Source organism: Pelophylax lessonae (assembly GCF_965119305.1).
Source record: "Pelophylax lessonae genome assembly, chromosome: 12".
NCBI classification, from domain to species: domain Eukaryota; kingdom Metazoa; phylum Chordata; class Amphibia; order Anura; family Ranidae; genus Pelophylax; species Pelophylax lessonae.
In genome coordinates this window covers 181,308,551-181,331,350 of record NC_138779.1, presented here as the reverse complement: position 1 = coordinate 181,331,350, position 22,800 = coordinate 181,308,551, and the positions used below count along the sequence as shown (strand labels likewise).

The 22,800-nt window shown below is 45.7% G+C and overlaps 1 protein-coding gene across 1 annotated transcript in view; it reads right to left on the bottom strand.

Moving 5' to 3' along the window:
• LOC309567763 (paired box protein Pax-6-like) overlaps positions 1 to 22,800 on the bottom strand; it is a gene marked incomplete at both ends in the record, with an annotated part of 88,725 nt that overhangs the window by 9,820 nt on the left and 56,105 nt on the right. The window contains one exon of the mRNA XM_082273210.1: positions 20,521 to 20,671. Coding sequence (XP_082129336.1) covers positions 20,521 to 20,671 — 151 coding nt within the window. The remainder of the gene's footprint in view (positions 1 to 20,520; positions 20,672 to 22,800) is intronic.

Genomic DNA, 22,800 nt, shown 5'->3' with positions numbered 1-22,800 from the left:
ACTTAGCTTCTTGGCACAGTCTTAATAGCAGAGAAAACCACCTTAAATTGTGTAACACGACTAAACAGATTTATACTTATGGCTCCAGTACACCACTACAACTTCAAGGCAAATTTTATACTTCTGTTCAAACACATGAGACTGGTCCTCCATTGCAGACCGAATTCTATGTTGTAGATGGCACAGGGTCGCCTCTGCTTGGTCGTCAAACCGCAATGGCACTAGGGGTGTTAAAGATTGGCCGTGATGTAGGCAGCGCAAGAGTGAATATGCTGTCTCCTGCTATTTCTGCATTGAAAGAGGAATTTAAAGATTGCTTCTCTGGGTTTGGAAAATTAAAGGATTTTCAGTTGGAGATTCACATCGATCCACATGTAAAGCCTATTGCACAGCCAGTACGCAGACTTCCTTATAGCCTGAGATCACCCATTGAGCACAAACTGGCAGAGCTGCTAGACCTTGACATTATTGAACCTGTGGAAGGACCCACTCCGTGGGTATCGCCGTTAGTTGTTGTACCAAAGGGCACAGATATTCGGATTTGTGTGGACATGAGATGTGCTAACCAAGCTGTGCAGAGAGAGAGACATCCAATTCCCACTATTGAAGATGTTTTACATGCAATGAATGGGGCAAGTGTCTTCAGTAAACTGGATTTGAAATGGGGTTATCATCAGATTGAATTGACCCCAGCATCTAGAGTCATCACTACATTTGCAAGCCATAAAGGTCTTTTTAGATAAAAGAGGTTGATGTTTGGCGTATCGTCAGCATATCAGGCCTATCAACATGTGATTCAGCAAGTGCTACATGGTTGTGAAGGCACGCATAACATTTCTGATGATATAATTGTGTGGGGAACAAACACACAGGAGCAGGATGAACGTCTCCGTGCAGTGCTAAATCGCTTGAAGGAGAAAGGGTTAACATTAAATGAGAAGAAGTGCACATTTCAAATGAATAAAATGACTTTTATGGGCCATGTGCTGTCTGACAGGGGCATTGGTCCGGAGGACTGTAAAATTAAAGCTGTGTCTGATGCCAGAAATCCTGAAAACCCTGCAGAAGTACGCAGTTTTCTTGGGCTAGTGAATTACTGTGCCAAGTTTATTCCAGATATGGCGACTGTCAGTGAACCTCTGAGATTGTTAACTCGCAAAGCAGTCCCTTGGAAGTGGGGCCTTTCGGGAACAGGTGCATTTGATGAACTTAAGAGACGGCTGACTTGCGCCACAACTTTGGCTTATTTCAATCCTACTGCACACACCCAAGTTATTGTCGATGCTAGCCCTGTGGGGTTAGGCGCCATCTTGGTTCAGAGACAATGCACAGGCGATTACAGGCCTATTCAGTATGCAAGCAGATCCCTTACTGATGTAGAGAGACGTTATTCTCAGACCGAGAAAGAAGCTTTGGCTGTTGTTTGGGGATGTGAAAGGTTTCACACCTATCTCTACGACCTTGATTTTGAAATCATCACAGACCACAAGCCTCTGGAAGTGATATATTTGCCACGCTCAAAACCATCCGCCAGAATTGAAAGATGGGTTCTCAGATTGTTACCGTACCGATTTACAGTGCGGTACAGACCTGGACCGACTAATGCGGCAGATGCACTTTCCAGATTGCCTCAGTCTTCAGCACCTGTTCATAACCTAGCAGAAGAGTACATTCGTTTTGTGGCTACTAACGCCATGCCTCAGGCATTGACACAGCGGGAGGTTGAAGAATTGTCATCTGTGGATCCGGACATTGCTCGATTGAGAAAATGCGTAAAACAAGGGATTTGGGTGGATTGTGACCCAAGCTATCACAGAATCAAACAAGAGCTGAGTATTGCTGGACAACTAGTTTTACGTGGCAATCGTATTGTTATGCCTAGAGACTTACGGAAACGTACATTACATTTCGCCCATGAGGGCCATCAAGGCATTGTGCGCACCAAACAAAGATTACGTGAGAAAGTCTGGTGGCCAGGAATTGACAAGGATGTGGAACGTTTGGTTTCTTCATGTCGAGCATGTCAGTTGGTGGGCAGCAAACCTAAACCAGAACCAGTAGCTCACACTGTTCTACCTGAGGGACCATGGGAAGATTTAGCCATTGATCTGTGTGACATTCCATCTGGACACCATCTTTTAGTTGTTGTGGACTATTATTCAAGGTGGCAAGAGGTGGTAGTTCTCACTAAAGCTACATCATCAACTGTAATTGAGGGGTTGGAGAGCATTTTTGCGTCTCATGGGTTGCCTAAACGGATTGTGAGTGATAATGGTGCCCAATTTACTTCTCAGGAATTTCAGGACTATCTGAAATCAAATGCTATTGAACATCATCGTACAACTCCATACTGGCCACAGGCTAATGGGGAAGTGGAACGCCAGAATCGAACCTTGCTGAAAGCTTTGCGGATTGCTCATTTAGAGAGAAGAGACTGGAAAAAGGAACTGTGGCGTTTTCTTTTGGCTTATCGCACAACTCCGCATACTGTCACTGGAGTTAGTCCTGCGGAACTTCTTTGTGGTCGCAAATTCAGGACAAAATTGCCAGACATTGGGGGTCCTCCTACGAGTCAGAAACCTTTTCGGCATATTGATGAGGAAAGGAAGATCCGGGCTGAACAGTATGCAAACCACCGCCGCCATTGTCAACCTAGTGGCCTTCAACAGGGTGATAAGGTGTTGCTTCAAAATGATCGGTTTAACAAACTGGCTCCGTCCTTTGAACCTGAGCCTTATGTTGTAAAGGAGAAAAGAGGTACTCAAGTGGTTTTAGAGGATTTAGATGGACACACAAAAGTGCGTAATTCCTCATTTGTGAAGAAATTTATTGAGTCAGAAGGTCAAGTATCGGACGACAGCGAACAGGCAAAGAGTAGTGATGATACTGCCAGTGATCCAGACTTCAATCCACAACCATCCACATCAGAATGGCCAAGAGAAAAACGAGCAACTAATCCACCGGCCTACCTTAAAGACTATGTGTATAGTCAGGAGTTTATAGTTTAAATTTCTAGTTGTTCATCCATGCATTTTGTTAATCTTATTAATACTTTGTGCATGTTATGTTTTATTCAAAGAGAGGAGGGAATGTAGTATGGTAAGCAACGGGTTAAGTTGCTGTCTGCAAAATGTTACAATTATGTATATGTCTGGGAGCTGGGTGTGGCTGAAGTTAGTGGCATGCGTGATGTTCAGTGAATAAAGAAGCAACCTGTACAGCCTGGTCTGTGTTAATACACTACACACCCCCTCCTCAAAAAAAAAACTCCATTCCTTTGGCCTCCGTGACCGTACTCTTCACTGGTTCTCATCCTACATATCCCAATGCACCTTCAGTGCTACCTACAACTCTACTACCTCCTCTCCTCTTCCTTTCTCTGTGGGGGTCCCCCAAGGTTCTGTCCTTGGACCACTCCTTTTCTCAATCTACACCTCCTCCCTGGGTCAGCTGATTGCCTCCCATGGCTTTCAATATCATCTCTACGCTGATGACACCCAAATCTATCTCTCCACCCCTTAGCTCATTCCATCAGTCTCCTCCCGCATCACCAGCTTACTAACAGACATATCAGCCTGGATGTAACATCACTTCCTCAAACTCAACCTATCCAAAACGGAGCTCATGATATTTCCTCCCCCATGGTCCTCTTCCCTTGATTTCTCTCTCAACATAAACGGCATAACTATCAACCCGTCCACCCATGCCAAGGTCCTAGGTATAATCCTGGACTCTGAACTATCCTTTCAGCCACACATCCAGTCACTGTCCAAAGCTTGCCGCCTCAACCTCCGCAACATCTCCAAGATACGCCCCCTCCTAACCAATGATACTACAAAGCTTCTAATCCACTCCCTGGTCGTCTCTCGTCTCGATTACTGCAACTCCCTTCTCATTGGCTTACCTTTATAAAAACTATCCCCCCTTCAGTCCATTATGAATGCTGCTGCCAGGCTCATCCACCTTGCAAACTGCTCTGTGTCTGCTACTCCTCTTTGTCAATCTCTCCATTGGCTGCCACTCAACCAACAAATTAAATTCAAGTTATTAACCATAACTTACAAAGCCATCCATAACTTGGCTCCCAGCTACATCACTAATATGGTCTCAAAATACCAACCAACTCATTCTATTCGTTCCTCCCAGGACCTCCTGCTCTCTATCTCCCTTGTAACCACTTCCCATGCTCGCCTCCAGGACTTCTCCCGAGCTTCTCCCATCCTCACTTTTATTCTCTCCATCAGCCCATCCCCCACAGTTATTACCTCTTTTATCTCTTGACCCTCCCTCTTAGATTATAAGCTCTAACAAACAGGGCCCTCTGATTCCTACTATATTAAAGTGTATTGTATTTGTACTGTCTACCCTCAAGTTGTAAAGCGCTGCGTAAACTGTCGGCGCTATATAAATCCTAAATAATAATACACTGATTAGCCTTAACATTATTTTTATTATTATGTTTTTGATACAATGGCACTTGAACACTTGAAAGTGGGTTAGACATATTAGGCAGTAAGTGACATTAATCTGTTGAAAGCAGAAAAAAATAGGCAAAAGTAAGGATTTGAGTGGTATTGACAAGGGGCAACAATTGTAATGGCTAGACAACTGGGTCAGAGCAACTCCAAAACTGAAACTCTTCTGGGATGTTCCCAGTCTGCAGTAGTCAGGACTTACCAAAAGTTGTCCAAAGTAGTAAAACCAGCAAAACGGCGACAGGGTCATGAACGGCCAAGGCTCATTGATTTACATGAGGAGCAAAGGCTGGTCCATGTAGTCCAATCTAAAAGAAGAGCTACTGTAGCTCAAATTGGCAAAAAAGTTAAGGCTGGTTCCGATAGAAAAAGGTATCAGAACACACAGTGCATCCCAGCTTGTTGCATATAGAGCTGCATAGCTGCAGACCAGTTAGGTTGCCCGTGCTGACTCTGGTCAGCCAAAATAACCTACAATGGACATGGAAGCATCAAAACTGGACCAGAGAGCATTGGAAGAAGGTGGCCTGGTTTGAGGAATCATGATTTCTTTTACATTTTGTTGATAGCTGGGTGCATGTGCGTCGCTTTCTTCAGGAAGTGATGGGACCAGGGTGCACTATGTGAAGAAGGTAAGACAGCGAAGGCACTGTGATGCTATGGGCAAGTTTCTGCAGAGAAAGCTTGGGTCCTGCAATTCATGTGGATGACCTATCCATGCATCAATGGGTCAGGGCTGTTTCGGCGGCAAAAGGGGGACACTGATGGTAAAACATAGCATGCACTTATTAGCTATAATATTATACTACCATATGTGATGGGGATCCTATTAAAATGTCCTCCTATGTCTAACCACCATCTTAAAAGGACTTCCTCTAGTGATACACAATACTATTTTTTTTCCTAAAATAAAGGATCCAACAATATTATCTTAATTTTAGCCTCTGGCATTTGCCAAATGCTATCGCTAGCTGCTTGCTGTAGTATACCCTTGGGCTTAAAGTGTAAAAAAATCATTTTTTTAAAAAACTTAGAACAGAATAAGGGTTAGAACTCTTGGCAAAGTGTATTGTCTTCTGTATGCCCACAAGGGAGAATCATCATCTCTGTTTGTCTAAGTGACCATTATTACTGAGACTAAAAGTGAGAAAAATAGAACAGAAATAGAGGGGAAATCTTTCAATGCAGACACTTTTGCCTATGACAACTGTCAAAGAAAGGATTTTCCTTACTTTCTGTTGTGTCTACAGGATAGGAAGTGAAGGGAATTGTCCTTAATGCAACAAAAATGACATACAAATAATGGGGTTTTAACCATTACCTACTCTATTTAAAACTAAAAAAAAAAAAAATTGAGCAGTTTATAAACTTCATGAATTCATGAAGAAACTAAAGAAATCAAAGATTTGTTCTATACAACGCCACAAAAGAAATAATTAAAATGTCTCATAAAAACAAAATTTAAAACCATCTCTAGTTGGTATTTAATTCCTTCTAAAGTAAAAAAATTGATTAGAATTCTTCTTCAAAATGTTTTGGGCAATTTGGCTACCGAGGAACAATGTACCATATTTGGTGGCAGTTTCTCATTTTTAGATGCTTCTGAAAAAAAAAGATACAGTATATGCTCTTATTTACTCTGTGACCCACCCTAATATTGCCAATAATCTACATAAAGCCATTCTCAAAGAACCACTAACAATAATACCAAAACACTTTAAATCTCTAATATTCTAAATATTTTTAGCAGGCAAAAATAGCAATAACTAGATCTTGAAAATCAATAACAATTAATTACAATAACAATTAACAATTAACAATTAACGCTAACTAAAAGCCAAGTATCAAGGATTATGATTAATTTAAAAATTGTGAGTATTTCACATGACAGATTACCAGAGTTTGAGAAAATTTGGGAACCCTTAGATTTGATATCCTTGTCAGGGAAATTTTGCTTTGGTTCCCACTTCCTAGACCCCCCCCCCCCTCCTGTTTTATTTTCTCCTTAAAGAGTAAGCTAACTCCAAAAATCCTGACCACCATTCTGGACCCTAATGCACAAAAGAGCTGTGATGCCCAGTGTAGCATTCTGTACACCACATACTGTAATACACAGCCCTGGGTGAGTATCCATATTATTGCTTGCAATGGCAAGTGCTCATTGGTCAACACAGCCACGTGACCGATCTGACCAATGAGAAACACATCCGAGGCTTCTTCTTCCAGTAAGGTGCTTCAGAATAAAGAAGTGCTTCCCATTGTCAGCATGGTCATGTTTATCAATGAGAGCTTCCCCTTGCGAGCATTACCACAAATACTTACTCCAGAGCTGTGTATTGGGCTGTATGCTAAATGGACCCATGGGGGGGGGGGTTGGGGGTAACGAGTTACAATGTAACGGATTACAGTAACTACATTACTTTTTTTGGTAACGTAGTACCGTAACGCGTTACATTCGTAACATCGGTAACTACATTACTTTACAGGGCTTGAGGAACACACTTTCCTGTGTTACCCAAGCCGTGCAATACAATCAGGGCAGCTTTATTCATTCTTCTTGCCTTGCCTTCTTGCAATCTTTTTTGTTTCCCTGGGCCCCATCTGCTCAAAAGAGGGTCCCAGGAGGCTGTAACAGAGCAGGAACTTTTTTTCCATTTTCGGGCGTAGGTATATGATGTGCACTGCTGTTAGTTCCGGCCGCCTGCCCACTGCCTATGCTCTGCCCTCCTCGGCAGAGCGATTCTTTGTAACTCCGCTCCCTCCGCAGGTGCTGTGGAGTGAGGGAGAAGTTTCTGAGAGGGCGCAGATCAGCAATCCCAGTGGCGGGTGGCGGACGGTGCACAGGCAAGCGGCACAGTGACAGTTTCAGACAACTCAGAGGACTCGAGGAGGAGACGCGGGGGATCGTGTGGCCGAGGAGGAGGCGGGAGGACTGATGAGAAGACGCCCGTCACTGCAGGTAAGTGCACTGGTCTCTCTGGCGTGGTCACTCTGGCATTGAAAGGGGGCACACTGTGGTCAATCTGGGGGCACGCTGTGGTCACTCTGGGGGCACGCTGTGGTCAATCTGGGGCACGCTGTGGTCACTCTGGGGGCACGCTGTGGTCAATCTAGGGGGCATGCTGTGGTCACTCTGGGGGCATGCTGTGGTCAATCTGGGGGCACGCTGTGGTCACTCTGGGGGCACGCTGTGGTCACTCTGGGGGCACGCTGTGGTCAATCTGGGGGCATGCTGTGGTCACTCTGGGGGCACGCTGTGGTCACTCTGGCATTGAAAGGGGGCACACTGTGGTCACTCTGGCATTGAAAGGGGGCAAACTGTGGTCACTCTGGCATTGAAAGGGGGCACACTGTGGTCACTCTGGCATTGAAAGGGGGCACGCTGTGGTCACTCTGGCATTGAAAGGGGGCACGATGTGGTCACTCTGGCATTGAAAGGGGGCACACTGAGGTCAGTCTGGCATTGAAAGGGGGCACACTGAGGTCAGTCTGGCATTGAAAGGGGGCACGCTGTGGTCACTCTGCATTGAAAGGGTGCACGCTGTGGTCACTCTGGCATTGAAAGGGGGCAAGCTGTGGTCACTCTGCATTGAAAGGGGGCACGCTGTGGTCACTCTGGCATTGAAAGGGTGCACGCTGTGGTCACTCTGGCATTGAAAGGGGGCACGCTGTGGTCACTCTGGCATTGAAAGGGTGCACGCTGTGGTCACTCTGGCATTGAAAGGGGGCACGCTGTGGTCTCTCTGGCATTGAAAGGGTGCACACTGTGGTCACTCTGGCATTGAAAGGGGGCACGCTGTGGTCACTCTGGCATTGAAAGGGGGCATGCTGTGGTCACTCTGGCATTGAAAGGGGGCACGCTGTGGTCACTCTGGCATTGAAAGGGTGCACGCTGTGGTCACTCTGGCATTGAAAGGGGGCACGCTGTGGTCACTCTGGCATTGAAAGGGGGCACGCTGTTGTTATATATGTAGCACCACCCCCGCAGGAGCTGCTGATTATATTATTGGGTCTACACCCTGCCTAACAACCCAATCAAATTGGCTCGATCCCTCCTCAGGCACAACTGACCCAGAATAGAACTGGACTATCAAATGGATACACAGATTGGAATACAATACTTCACTATGCAACCTATGTTACCTACTTAAATGGTAGTCCTTCTGGGTGACACAATGGAACAACGCACAGGATTGTAATTAACCAAACTTAGTTTACTATATATCAAATTGAATAGGGGAGATACAATACAATACAATACAAATCCATAAAAGGTTATTTAAAACAGCTTTAAAAAAAGGTAAAAGAATACCCCCACACTCCTCCTGCATTAAAGCTAGACACAGTACCAGGTAGGTAGGCCTATCTGAGTCCCTCCCCCAGAGTTCTCTTCTTTCTTGTTGATCTTCGCTAGCAAGGTTATTGAATAGAGCTCATTTGTAATCCAGATTAGGAATAAAGATCAAGAGAGAGAAAACAACGAGCTGTTAGTTGTCACCGCAGGGTGTCTGCGTAACTGAGCAATAACTTCTGCGAGAGAGATAAGCCTCTGGCGACTCCTTTACAGACCTTATTGTTTGTCTATGAGTCTCCTGAAAGAGTATGGTGATAAAACCTGGGGTTTTATCACCTCCTGCTGCGCTACCGCTATCTGTAGATAAAACTGTCTCTTCAGCAGATAAAGTCAGTTATTGGGCATGTGCCCTCTCACCAACAGAAGTCTCTCCTTCGCACGCTTCCACTGCGGTCTCAGTCCTTTGGCTATGAGCCAGCCGCGCGAGGTCCTTCTGGCCGATGACTTCCGGTCTCGGCAAACAGCAGTATGACCTCCAGGAATGTGCCTCGTGCCTGAGATGGGACGGTTCCACGTCGTCCCTCCAGGCTAAGAGGCTCTGGCCCAATATCCAGTGTCAGTCCTTCACTCTCGCTCGCTGGTTCCTCAGAGTCCAGCACAGAAAGGCCCCCCTTCGCGCGCTTCTCTCTCCTTTAAATAACCTCCCCCATAGTGCCGTGCGGTGCAGCCGTGCACCCTGGATCTTGCAAAGCAGCCTGGGAGATGTAGTTTCTTCATCTTGTGAAAAGGAAGTCACAGCCCGGGAAATTCCATGCAGCTACCACTAGAGGGAGCCTAGTTCCTGGATCTTGCAAAGCAGCCTGGGAGATGTAGTTTCTTCATCTTGTGAAAAGGAAGTCACAGCCCGGGAAATTCCATGCAGCTACCACTAGAGGGAGCCTAGTTCCTTCCCACATATCAAACAGTGTCTTTAGGCATGTTTAACCCCGCTACACACTCCCCCCACTTGAGAAACTTTGGTCCCCAAAGAGGTCAACAGTATGTACCCTAGTGCATAGGTTGGCATTATACAACAAAAACATTAACATTTTGCTGAAATAAGTCAATCTGAATACATCCAATTTTGTATTCTAATAGCAGTGCAACAGTAAAACGATAAAGTGCAATTAATAAGCAAATAAGTGATTTCTACAGTGTTAATATAGTGCTGATTTCTAGTGCTTTTATATAGTGCTCCTTTAAAAAGCACATGTGCCTTTGCAATTTCTTAAACACTTACATCTTAAAGTTTGTGTTGAAAAAAAACATCAAAAGGTGAGAAAGAGAAAAAAACATATAGTGAGGTCAGAGCAACAAAATGTGCGCAAACATTAACTCACAAAGTAAACCAAATTGTGAACATCAAAAACTGTGCTTATTATAATGGCCAAACCCAATATCCTTATGTACAAACTTAAATGCAAACGTTTTCTACTTCAATACTTTGTTCTCATGATCTCTCACAGACCCCCCAAAACTTGGGTGGCTTGTACAGTTGTGCCTGGGGGTGAGCTAGGGTTGTCCCCCACCAAATCTACAGTGGAGGAACTAAGCTGGTCAGGAGACCTTTTGGAGATAAAAACAGCTTCTTCCGAACATTCACCCAATTGATCATAGGTCAGTCTCTTAGGTGGGTGAATGACTCTCCTTTCCCTCTGTTCCCGTGGAGGCATGCTCTCAGAGGTACTAGGATCAGGCACTTCTGAGGATTCTTCCATGTCCCCCTCCTCATGTTCCAACACAGAGGCACCTGATGGTTCAAGAGAGGTCAGTTCTTCTTCAGAGAAGGGTGCAACCTCCTCCTCAGGATCTTCATCCTCAGCTGCTTCTTCTGGAAGCATATGAAAGGGTATGAATTCAGGGGCTTCTGCCCGAAGGGCTCCTCTATCAGCCAAGTCAGACGAAGACAGGGAGGCAGGTGTGGGTTCTGGCAACTGAGATGACCACAACCAGTCGGGTACCTCCTCTTCATCTTCCAAATCTTCAGATGGAGAACTTCCCTCTCCCTCATCTGGGAGCATCGTCTGAGATCTGGTAACTGGTCTGGACCGGCGAGAAGTCGAAGGGGCCGCTGACAAGTCTTCCACAGGGGGCATACGAACCGCTTCAGAGAGAGGCAGCAAATGGTTCCGATGCCAAGCCTTCAATGGACCCACACTTCCCTCAGGCCGAATTTGGTACACAGGAAGGTTTGGCAGTTGCTTACAGATAACATAAGGTTGGGACTTCCAGCGGTCTGCCAACTTGTGTTTTCCCGGGACACCCAAGTTTCTCAACAAAACCCTGTCCCCTGGTTGCAGGTCATGGATCCGAACTTTTAGGTCGAAATTTTTTTTATTCCGCAGTCCACGTTGATCAGATGTGGCCTGAGCCTTGTCATAGGCCGCTTTCAGACTCTTCCGCAGTCGGTCCACATATCCTCTATGCGATGCTGAAGAGGTATGATCAGGCGAAATGCCAAAGGCCAAATCCACTGGCAACCGAGCCTCCCTTTCCAAACATCAGCCGATAAGGGGAATATCCAGTAGCATCACTGACAGTGCTGTTGTAGGCATGCACAATGGCAGCTACGTGCCTGCCCCAATGCTGTTTCTTCTCTGAGCTCAAAGTCCCCAACATATCCAAAAGAGTCCTGTTAAATCGTTCAGGCTGGGCATCCCCCTGTGGATGGTAGGGAGTGGTTCTAGTCTTTTGAATGCCTAACATATCTAACAGTCTCTTGATCAGTCTGCTTTCAAAGTCCCTTCCCTGATCAGAATGGAGGCGCTGTGGTAACCCATAATGTACAAAGAACTTCTCTACAAGAACTTTGGCTACCGTTGAGGCCTTCTGATCCCTTGTTGGGAATGCTTGAGCATATCTGGTAAAATGGTCTGTTACCACAAGGACATTCCCCTGGCCACTCAGATCAGGCTCTAAGCAAAGGAAATCAATGCACACCAGCTCCATGGGTCCCTGACTTTGTAGATGGCCCATTGGGGCTGCTTGACGTGGCAGAGTCTTCCTCTGTATACACCGGACACAAGAATGACAGTATCCTTCAACTTCGGCCCTCATACAAGGCCAGTAGAACCTGTCCCTGACAAGCTGAAAGGTTCTTTCGGGCCCCAGATGGCCATGATTATCATGAAGAGCGGCCAGAACTCCCTCTCTGTATTTAGCTGGTAAGAACAGTTGCCACTTCTCCTCCAGATCTTCAGATGGACCTCTCCGGTAGGCCACTCCTTCTCTGATCTGTAACCGGGTCCACTCTCTATGCAACAGACGGGCCCCCTGAGGGGAGTCAGTTAGAAGCAACTCAGGGCTCTGGATCTCCAGGGCTTCCAAGAGAAGTTTTCCCAAAGGGTCTTCCAACTGCTCCTTCCGCAAGTCCCTTTTGGACAGCCGGGGCAAACCCTCCCCTTCAACTTGGGTCACCTGGCAGTAGCATTTGGGTACTCCGATAGCCGAAACCCCAATCTCTTCTGCTCTTGACCCTCCTCGGGATCGAAATTCAGTTCCCTGATATAGGGCACGCACCCCTTCTGGAGCCAAATGAGTCCATTCTTCCGCAGGTTCCTGTGGAACATGCAACCTTCTGGATAGGGCATCTGCATCCCTATTTCCGATTCCTGGCCGATACTTCAGGCTAAAATTGAAGCTAGAGAGGGCAGCCAACCATCGATGTCCTGTTGCATCCAGCTTGGCCGTAGTCAACAGATAGGTGAGGGGATTATTATCTGTCTTGACAATGAATTCAGCTCCGTACAGGTAGTCTTTCAATTTGTCAACCACTGCCCACTTCAAGGCCAAGAATTCAAGTTTGTGAGTAGGATAATTCCTTTCAGCAGGCAGTAGGCTTCTGCTCACATAGGCAACAGGTCGCAGATGACCCTCATGCTCCTGATAAAGTACCCCCCCCAGCCCATCTCGGCTGGCATCAACATGCAGTTCATATGGTTTTGTGGGGTCCGCATAGGCCAACACAGGGGCAGTGGTTAGGGTTTCCTTCAGCTGGACAAAGGCCCCTTCGCATTCCGGGGTCCACTGATCCTGGATGGATTCCTTAGCCTTCCGGGGGCCTATGGTGGACTTCGCCGGCTTTACCAACTCAGGGACATCATCTTCTTCATTCTTCAGGAGCTCATTTAGGGGTCGGGCAATCTGGGCGAACCCCTCCACAAACCTCCTGTAATAGGAGCAAAAGCCCAAGAATGACCGGAGTTCGGTCACATTTGTGGGTCTCGGCCAGGAAGCAACAGCATCCAGCTTGTCCGGGTCAGTGGCCACCCCTTCTTCAGACACGATATGGCCCAGGTAATGGACCGAGGACTGATAGAATTGGCACTTCTCAGGAGAAAGTTTCAGACCTTCTTCATGTAGCCTCTTCAAGACCTTTTCCAACCTCTCCTCATGTTCTTCTAAAGTTCTGCCAAACACGATAACATCATCCAAGTATACCAGTACCTCTATCAAATTCATATCTCCAACGGTCCTCTCCATCAGCCTTTGGAAGGTAGCAGGGGCCCCGGACAACCCCTGAGGCATGCGATTGAACTCAAAGAACCCCACAGGGGTGATGAAGGCTGTTTTCTCCCGATCTTCAGGGTGCATGGGGATCTGATAATACCCACTCTTTAAGTCCATCACACTGAACCACTTCGCCCCTGACAGACTCTGTAGGGCATCTTCGATTCGAGGAGTGGTATACTGGTCTGGGATGGTTCTTCTGTTCAGCGTTCGGTAGTCGATACAAAGCCTCAAAGATCCATTTTTCTTCCGGACTACCACTATCGGGGAAGCATACGGGCTCCTGGATTCTCGGATAATCCCGATCTTTTTGAGCTCTGCCAGCTGTTGACGTAGATCTTCTAAGTCACCTAAGGGGACTCGCCGGACTCTCTCCCTGAAAGGCTTGTCCTCACTCAGGCGGATCTTATGAGTGGCGCTCCTGGCACATCCCACGTCAAACTCGTCCTTAGAGAATATTTCCCTCCATCGAGCAAGTTGTGCCTTGGCCCTCTTCACCCATTCCGGCGGGAGGGCAGCGTTTCCAGAGCAAAGCTCCTCTATAACCGCTTCACCCTGTTCCTTTTCTTTGAAATCAATGGGGGCAACTGGGGTAGCCGGGTTGACTTGGCCCAGGAGCACTCTGGCCGGTACCTTCACTGGTGTAATAGAGGTGTTTCTGACACTCACTAAAACCCTTCCACGGTTTTCCTGTAACACCTTCAAAGGGATCACCTCAGGGATCACTTCTATCCCTCTCTGTCTCTCCTTTTGACCTGATTCAAAGATAATGAAGGGACCCGGCTGTTGCCATGTGAGTTTAACAGAAGCCTTAAAACAGGCCACCTCTCCTGGCTGTAAGACCTTTTCTGCTCTATCCAGCTTCCAGAGTCGTCCAACTCCTTCTGCGGGGGTCTCTTGCTCCAACACTAATCGTTGGTAGGCCTGCCGTAGCATGGGATGGATCCTTGGCGCCTGAGCATCTTGTCCCTGGACCAGTTGTATCAGAAGGCGCCTTACCAGGTCAGTGTTTGTTCCTACGATGAGAGAGCTTTTGTTGGCCCCTGGTGGACGAGGACAGACCACCGCTAAGGTGTCGAAGGTTTCCGCTTCACCAGCCACTGATGGATCAAAGGTCAACTTGATTGGCAGATACCCGTCATAGGGAAAACTTTGGGTCCCAATACCCCATATCTCCAGATCTTCCAACTTCTGCAAAGGTAGATGGGTAAGATATTTATCATAGAAGTCTCTATACAAAAGAGTCACCTGGGCCCCTGTGTCAAGGAGGGCTCTTGTGTAAATTCCTTCCACCTGAACCGAGACCACTGGGGAGGGCCCGACCAAGTTAGTTGGGAATTCTCTTGATGTAGCCTGGTTGTCTGATTCAGTTCTCTGTACCCTGGCTCTCTTCTCCTTTCTCTTCCTTGATCTGGGCCCCCGCTGAACCCGGTGTGCATTGACTCTCCTTCCCTCAGTAACCCGGAGTCTAGAACTGGGGGTGTTATATTGGGGTCTAACCCCCTGACTCGGTTTCCCTGATCCTGCACCACTCCTGGAGTCCCTTAAAACTGGCGGACACCCGGTTGACTCCTTCACCGGTGTCCTCTGAAGTTTCCCGCTGGCTCGCGAGCTTTCGTGGCAACCTTTCCTGAGCTGGGACATACCCTTCTAACATGCCCAACTCCCCCGCAGTTGAAACAAGTTAACAATCTTGCAGGCCGTGGCTCTGGATCTGTGCTAAGACTAACAGGTTCATCTGGCCTCTCCGATATACTCCCCTTGGGTAGAGTGGATACCTGACCAGTCAGGATGGACACCATTTCTATCAACTGAGACACTTGGGTCTTTAGGAGTTCAACTTGAGAGTCACCCTCTTCCACACTTATCACTCCAACCCGGGCAGTTGAGTCAAACTGCCGACTTTTCTTCTTGTTGTCCAACATGACCTCTTCCTCTCTAACCATTCGAATCAGGTCGGGGTATTCTAGAATGCCGCCATCTCGACGAGTTCGTAACAGTATGGCAATGGGATCTAAAGGTTGAGCCCCTTTCAGAACCTGTCGTGCACGAGTCTCATCTATTTTCCGGGGGTCTATTCCTTTCTTTAACAGAATCTGGTGGATAATCCTATCCAGACGTTTAATGAATTCGGACAACTTCTCCCCCTCTTCTTGATAACAGTGGTCCAACTGGTAGAGAAGTTCAGCTGCGTTCTCCGTCCGACCAAACACATCTTGCAGAATGTCCAAATAATCCTGTGCAGTGCAGTTCTTCTTGCTAAGCTTTAGATTACGTACAGCCTCTAATGCAGGTCCCCTTAAACTCTCTGTGATCCTCTGCTTCTTGTGCTGTTCTGGTACCTCCCATTCCTCCAAAGCCTGAGTGGCGGTATCTAGCCACTCTTCGAACCCATCTTCTGCTGAAGGCACAGGCTGTTTCCCAGAGAATGTCCGGAGCTTCCTATATCCAGTCATCAGATAGCTCGAGGAGTCCTTACTACATTTTGCTACAATCTCCCCAAGAACAGCACACAGTTCTGAGCTAAAAGTCGACAAAGGTGATGACTCAGGATGCCCTTCTTGGACACCTTTTTCTTGGCTGGATACCCCAGGAGTAGTAGATGAGGGACCCGCAGTAGGAACTCCTGGATGTATCAGGAAAAGTTCTGTTTGGTCAATAGTCTTTACACTGTTTCCATTGAAATAATCAGGGACCCCTTTCCTCCACTCACACAGTGCATACGTGTGTGGGGCAGTGGTGTCAGTTTTTATGTCAATCACCCAGAATTTCCTGTCTGTGGATAGTGCCCTTAAAACAGGGAGGAGCTTTTCTTCAGTCCAGGCTTCTCCCTTGATTTCAACCACCAGGCCATTTTCCACTATGACATTCTCTTCCTTGCACCACTCAGCAGCAGCGGCAGGATCCATTTCTGCGTGGGAGGGGATTCTGGGGCTGAGAGGGTTGTGTTGCAGGACTGTAGAAATCCCGGACGAGCCCCCACGTGTAGCACCACCCCCGCAGGAGCTGCTGATTATATTATTGGGTCTACACCCTGCCTAACAACCCAATCAAATTGGCTCGATCCCTCCTCAGGCACAACTGACCCAGAATAGAACTGGACTATCAAATGGATACACAGATTGGAATACAATACTTCACTATGCAACCTATGTTACCTTCTTAAATGGTAGTCCTTCTGGGTGACACAATGGAACAACGCACAGGATTGTAATTAACCAAACTTAGTTTACTATATATCAAATTGAATAGGGGAGATACAATACAATACAATACAAATCCATAAAAGGTTATTTAAAACAGCTTTAAAAAAAGGTAAAAGAATACCCCCACACTCCTCCTGCATTAAAGCTAGACACAGTACCAGGTAGGTAGGCCTATCTGAGTCCCTCCCCCAGAGTTCTCTTCTTTCTTGTTGATCTTCGCTAGCAAGGTTATTGAATAGAGCTCATTTGTAATCCAGATTAGGAATAAAGATCAAGAGAGAGAAAACAACGAGCTGTTAGTTGTCACCGCAGGGTGTCTGCGTAACTGAGCAATAACTTCTGCGAGAGAGATAAGCCTCTGGCGACTCCTTTACAGACCTTATTGTTTGTCTATGAGTCTCCTGAAAGAGTATGGTGATAAACCCCGGGGTTTTATCACCTCCTGCTGCGCTACCGCTATCTGTAGATAAAACTGTCTCTTCAGCAGATAAAGTCAGTTATTGGGCATGTGCCCTCTCACCAACAGAAGTCTCTCCTTCGCACGCTTCCACTGCGGTCTCAGTCCTTTGGCTATGAGCCAGCCGCGCGAGGTCCTTCTGGCGGATGACTTCCGGTCTCGGCAAACAGCAGTATGACCTCCAGGAATGTGCCTCGTGCCTGAGATGGGACGGTTCCACGTCGTCCCTCCAGGCTAAGAGGCTCTGGCCCAATATCCAGTGTCAGTCCTTCACTCTCGCTCGCTGGTTCCTCAGAGTCCAGCACAGAAAGGCCCCCCTTCGCGCGCTTCTCTCTCCTTTAAATAACCTCCCCCATAGTGCCGTGCGGTGCAGCCGTGCACCCTGGATCTTGCAAAGCAGCCTGGGAGATGTAGTTTCTTCATCTTGTGAAAAGGAAGTCACAGCCCGGGAAATTCCATGCAGCTACCACTAGAGGGAGCCTAGTTCCTGGATCTTGCAAAGCAGCCTGGGAGATGTAGTTTCTTCATCTTGTGAAAAGGAAGTCACAGCCCGGGAAATTCCATGCAGCTACCACTAGAGGGAGCCTAGTTCCTTCCCACATATCAAACAGTGTCTTTAGGCATGTTTAACCCCGCTACATATATATATATATATATATATATATATATAAATAAAACAATAAATATTGTATTGTTTTTTGTGCACTACAAATAAATATGCGCATTGGAATCTGTTCATATTTTTTTTCAAAAGTAAAGTAATAAGTAGTGAAGTTACTTTTCGAATGCAGTAACTAGTAAAGTAATCTCATTACAATTTACAGAAGTAACTAGTAACTAGTTAAATTTTTTGAGTAACTACCCCAACACTGAATGGACCAATACACCAGCAGCACAGGGCATCATAGCCGCTATGAGCAGCATGTTCCAGAAGGTTGGCTAGGATATATGGTATTAGGTCACCGTTGCATTTTTTTGTGAAAAGGTGAGCTTACCCTTTAAACCTTTCTATTTGTATATTACTTTTATACCAATTCTTACTGTTTGTAAAAGTAAACTCTATAACCTTTTTTTTATTGGGCTATATTATAAAAACACAGGTGAGTAAAATTAAAAAAGGTAGTAAGGACAGTCAACATGCATGCTCTGTAACACAAAATAGCACAGAACGTTAACCATGAATACATGTAGCCAAAGATGGACCTCTAACAGGTTAAAGCCCAGCTCCGGAAAGTGTAAAAAGTATCCTATGACCTAAATGAGCAATTAACCATTGCACTGGGCTGCTTTTACCCAGAGTTGAGCTTTAACGGGGTACTTTTGTTTACGTCTGCTTAACTTACCATTACAGTTTAGAATTTCAGAAAAATAAAGTATCATTAAAATATATACATAATTGGGGGTACTAATAACATTGCTGATATACATCTGGTTCTATACAAAATTGGGGGGTAATAATACACTGATGATATACATCTGGTTCTTTGCAAATACAGGTTTTATATACAGTATAGGAGTACATCATTTACCAAAACTAAAACATTTTGTTATAATGCATTTTTGATTCCATAAAAAAAAATAAAAAATTAAAAAAGATTTTACATCATTATTTTATGAAATACATACACTGCTTGAAAAAATTAAAGGAACACTTTGAAAACACATCAGATCTTAATGGTGGAAAATATCATGCTGGATATCTACTGATATGGACAGGGTAATGTGTTAGGAACGAAAGGATGCCATATCATTTGATGGAAATGAAAATAATTAACCTAAAGAGGACTGAATTCAAAATTACCCCGAAAATAAAAGTGAAAAAATGATGCAGCAACTCAAAATGGTACTCAGTAGTTTGTATGGCCTCCAGGTGCTTGTATGCATACCTGACAACGTCAGGGCATGCTCCTTACGAGATGACGAATGGTGTCCTGGGTTATTTCTTCCCAGATCTGGACCAGGGCATCACTGCGCTCCTGAACAGACTGAGGTGCAACCTGGCAGCGTCGGATGGATCAAAACATAATATCCCAAAAGTGTTCTATTGGATTTAGGTCAGGCGAGTGTGGGGGCCATTCAATAGTATCAATTCCTTCATCCTCCAGGAACTGGCTGCATACTCCTGACATGAGGCTGGGCATTGTCGTGCACCAGGAGGAACTCAGGACCCACTGCACCACTGTAGGACCTGACAATAGGACCAAGGATTTAAACCAGATATCTAATGGCAGTCAGGGTACCATTGTCTAGCCTGTAGATGTCTATGTGTCCCTCCAAGGATATGCCTCCCCAGACCATCACTGACCCACCACCAAACCGATCATGCTGGACGATGGTACAGGCAGCATAATGTTCTCCACAACTTTTTCTGACCCTTTCACATCTGTCACTCAGGATGAACCTGCTCTCATCTGTGAAAAGCATAGGGTGCCTGTGGTGGGCCTGCCGATTCTGGTGTTTAATGGCAAATGCCAATCGAGCTCCACGGTTCCGGGCAGTGAGCACAGGGCCCTCTAGAGGACATTGGGTCCTCAGTTCACCCTCATGAAATCTGTTTCTGATTGGTCAGAGACATTCACACCAGTGGCTTGCTGGAAGTCATTTTGTAGGGCTCTAGCAGTGCTCATCCTGTTCCTTCTTGCACAAAGGTGCAGATACCATCCTTCTGATGGGTTAAGGACTTTCTATGGCCCTGTCCAGCTCTCCTAGAGTAACTGCCTGTCTCCTGGAATCTCCTGTGTGCTCTTGAGACTGTGCTGGTAGACACAGCAAAACGTTCTGGCAATGGCATGTATTGATGTGCCATCCTGGAGAAGTTGGACTGCCTGTGCAACCTCTATAGGGTCCAGGTATCGCCTCATGCTACCAGTAGTGACACTGTCCCTAGCCAAATGCAAAATCAGTGAAAAACAGTCAGAAAAGATGAGTAGGGAAAAAAAATGCCAGTGGCCTCCACCTGTAAAACTGTTTATGTTTTGGAGGTTGTCTCATTGTTGCCCATCTAGTGCACCTGTTGTTAATTTATTAACACCAAAGCAGCTGAAACTGATTAGGAACCCCTCTGCTACTTAACTGACCAGATCAAAATCCCAGGGGTTTAATTGACTTGATGCTATACCCTGATTAAAAAAGTGTTCCTTTAATTTTTTTGAGCAGTGTATAAATATCTAGTGAACTCAGAATTAGCTACTGCGTGTAGATACAAATTTTATATAAAACTAGTCACTTTTGTAAAGAAACACTCACTCTTGTAAAGAAACACACAGCATGTCAAAAGCAAAGCAGGAATGAAATTTCAAAAGAGACTAACGTTGCAATGTTTGAGTCAACTCAGCTAGGCTGTGCCTACAATAACCAATCATACTGCAGCAGCAAACAGGAGGGGAGAATTTGATTGGTTGCTAGTAGCTACCATTAATAAAATCTGAGACAACCTGCTGGCATGTTAGAAAAGACCTCAGAGTGCTTACAGTACAGGTTCTATTCAGATCTTATAATTAGTGACTGTTCATAATGTTCTCTCCTTCTCTTGGTGCTTACCTGAGCTGCTGGGTTGTGGTATCGACTGGTATACACTGTTGGAGAAAGAGCTGTTGATAGAAAGATGGCTGGATGAGCTGCCTGCCTGGCGCCTCTGGTTACGTAGTTTTTCTTCCCTTCTCCATTTAGCTCGCCGGTTAGAAAACCAAACCTAGAAAAGAAAGTGATCCTTTGACACGGTATAAGCACTCTACTGAAATCATAAAAATAATGTTGTGAAGGACTAGGTTAAAAGTGATAAGCAATGTTATAGGCTGAGGATGTGCTAGGTGTGGCAGGCTCATCTGAAATTTAGCACCTTAAAACAAGAAGCCAACATAGACACTAGGCACAAACATGTGCACAGATGTTCACAAATTCATAGCAAAGTTTGAAAAAGTCCCACTTTCAATATTATTAATAGGTTCTGTTCTCCAGTGAACAAAGGACATATAGTATTTTGTCCCGTCTTCCCATGTGCTGTCTTAAGCCCGTACACACGCACAGATTGTTGGCCGTAAATTGTCGGCCAACGTCCGATCGGCCGATTGTAGGCTTGTTAGTATGATGCTTCCGACAACCAACTGCGACTTTTCGGCCGAAAAAAAAATCTGGTGTGCATGCTATAAAATTTTTGTTGGCCAACAACAGAACGGCCGATTGTTCCTCAGTCAGTACAGATTTCGGCAGACAAAAATCAGATAAGCAAGACTGGGCATGCTCGGAGAAGAAAAAACACACGGAAAGTCAACCATCACAAGACATCACTTCTGAAGTTGGTTTTTGCTGGCCAACAAAAGTCCAGTGCAAGTCTAGAGCACATTTCAACCAACAAACAACACTGGACAAAAGACGGCCGATCGGTTGGCCAACAATCTGTGCGTGTGTACGGGGCTTTAGACAGCCTATACATTGATCCCTTTTTTTTATTTAACTAGGGGGTTGAACAAAAAAGATCTGATTTCCCCATCCACACATTTGAGGTAGATGGGTAAATCCTTCCCACTGTGGTATTGGATTCTGACAGCTGGGAGATTTGCCGGCTATAGCCAGTGACACTGATCGTTCAGGAGAAACCCAACAGAATGGTTGTACACAAGTCAATCGATAGTTTGACCACCTGCCTACCCATACATGGATCCAAGTTTGGATGGTTACTGCTGAACTGGCAAAATTTGGATCCTTGTATGGCTATCTTAAGGCTAGCCGTGAAGTTGGACAACATGCTCCTCCTCTCTTCACAGTAATCCAACAACGCAGCTAAGAAGGAGATGGCTGCTTTAGCAGACAGCACTCTTTTCCATCTCCAAACACCTGCCTGCTTGCAAGGAAAATTTTAGCTTGACACCCCCTTCCCTTCCCCTACATTCCTTGTCAGGAGCTTGTCTCAGGCAAGTGCTTGGTTCCAAAGGCTATCATATATACATGGACAATTATTGCACCAATTTGCCCCTTCTCCATTACCTGTACTGTGAAAAAACCTTTGCCTGTGGTACCACCAGAAAAGAAGTATGAGGAATGAGGAAGTATTAGCCTTGAAGTGGAGGAACAAGAGAGATGTCTATGTCCTGTCCACCATCCCCAATGACACCTTGGTGGAGATTCCCAGAACACGCGGTCCCATGGTAAAGCCTAAATGCGTCCACGATTATAATCTGATTATGGGGAGATGGATATAAAAGACCAGATGCTATAGTCCTATTTACCAACTAGAAAGTTCCTATACTGGTAAAAAAAAATTACCTTTTTCATATAATGCGTACGTCACATATCAAAAATCAAGAGAAAGACTCAGCACCATCCTCAAATTTATTGAAGAAATTGTCACTGCCCTGATCTACCAGCAAGGATCCCCACACAGGAAGCATTCACTCTGATTGTGTGAGTGGACTTCATAAGCAACATTTTCCCAAAAACATTGCCCCCAGAGAATCAGGAAGAAGAAGCCAAAAGAAAAATCGTGTATGCAGCAGAGGAGGAGTTAGAAGAGACACCAGTTATCATTGTCCCCAATGTCCCTCCCAACCTGACCTATACATTGAAGAATGCTTCAGATGTTATCGCACATCCCTAAGATATTAGTTCCCTTTATTTTTACCAGACTACTAATTTCCCCTTTCAAATACCCATGTGGATCCTTTGCCTGCTACCAAGTTTTTACCTTCCACGTTAACTGACCCTGGCCTGTTTACAATGATGCCTCTGCCTACCGTTTTGATTGTTTCTAAACCACGTTTCTACCTTCCACATTAACTGACCTTGATCTGTTTACCGAATAGAGAAAAAACGTTTTTGGTTTTC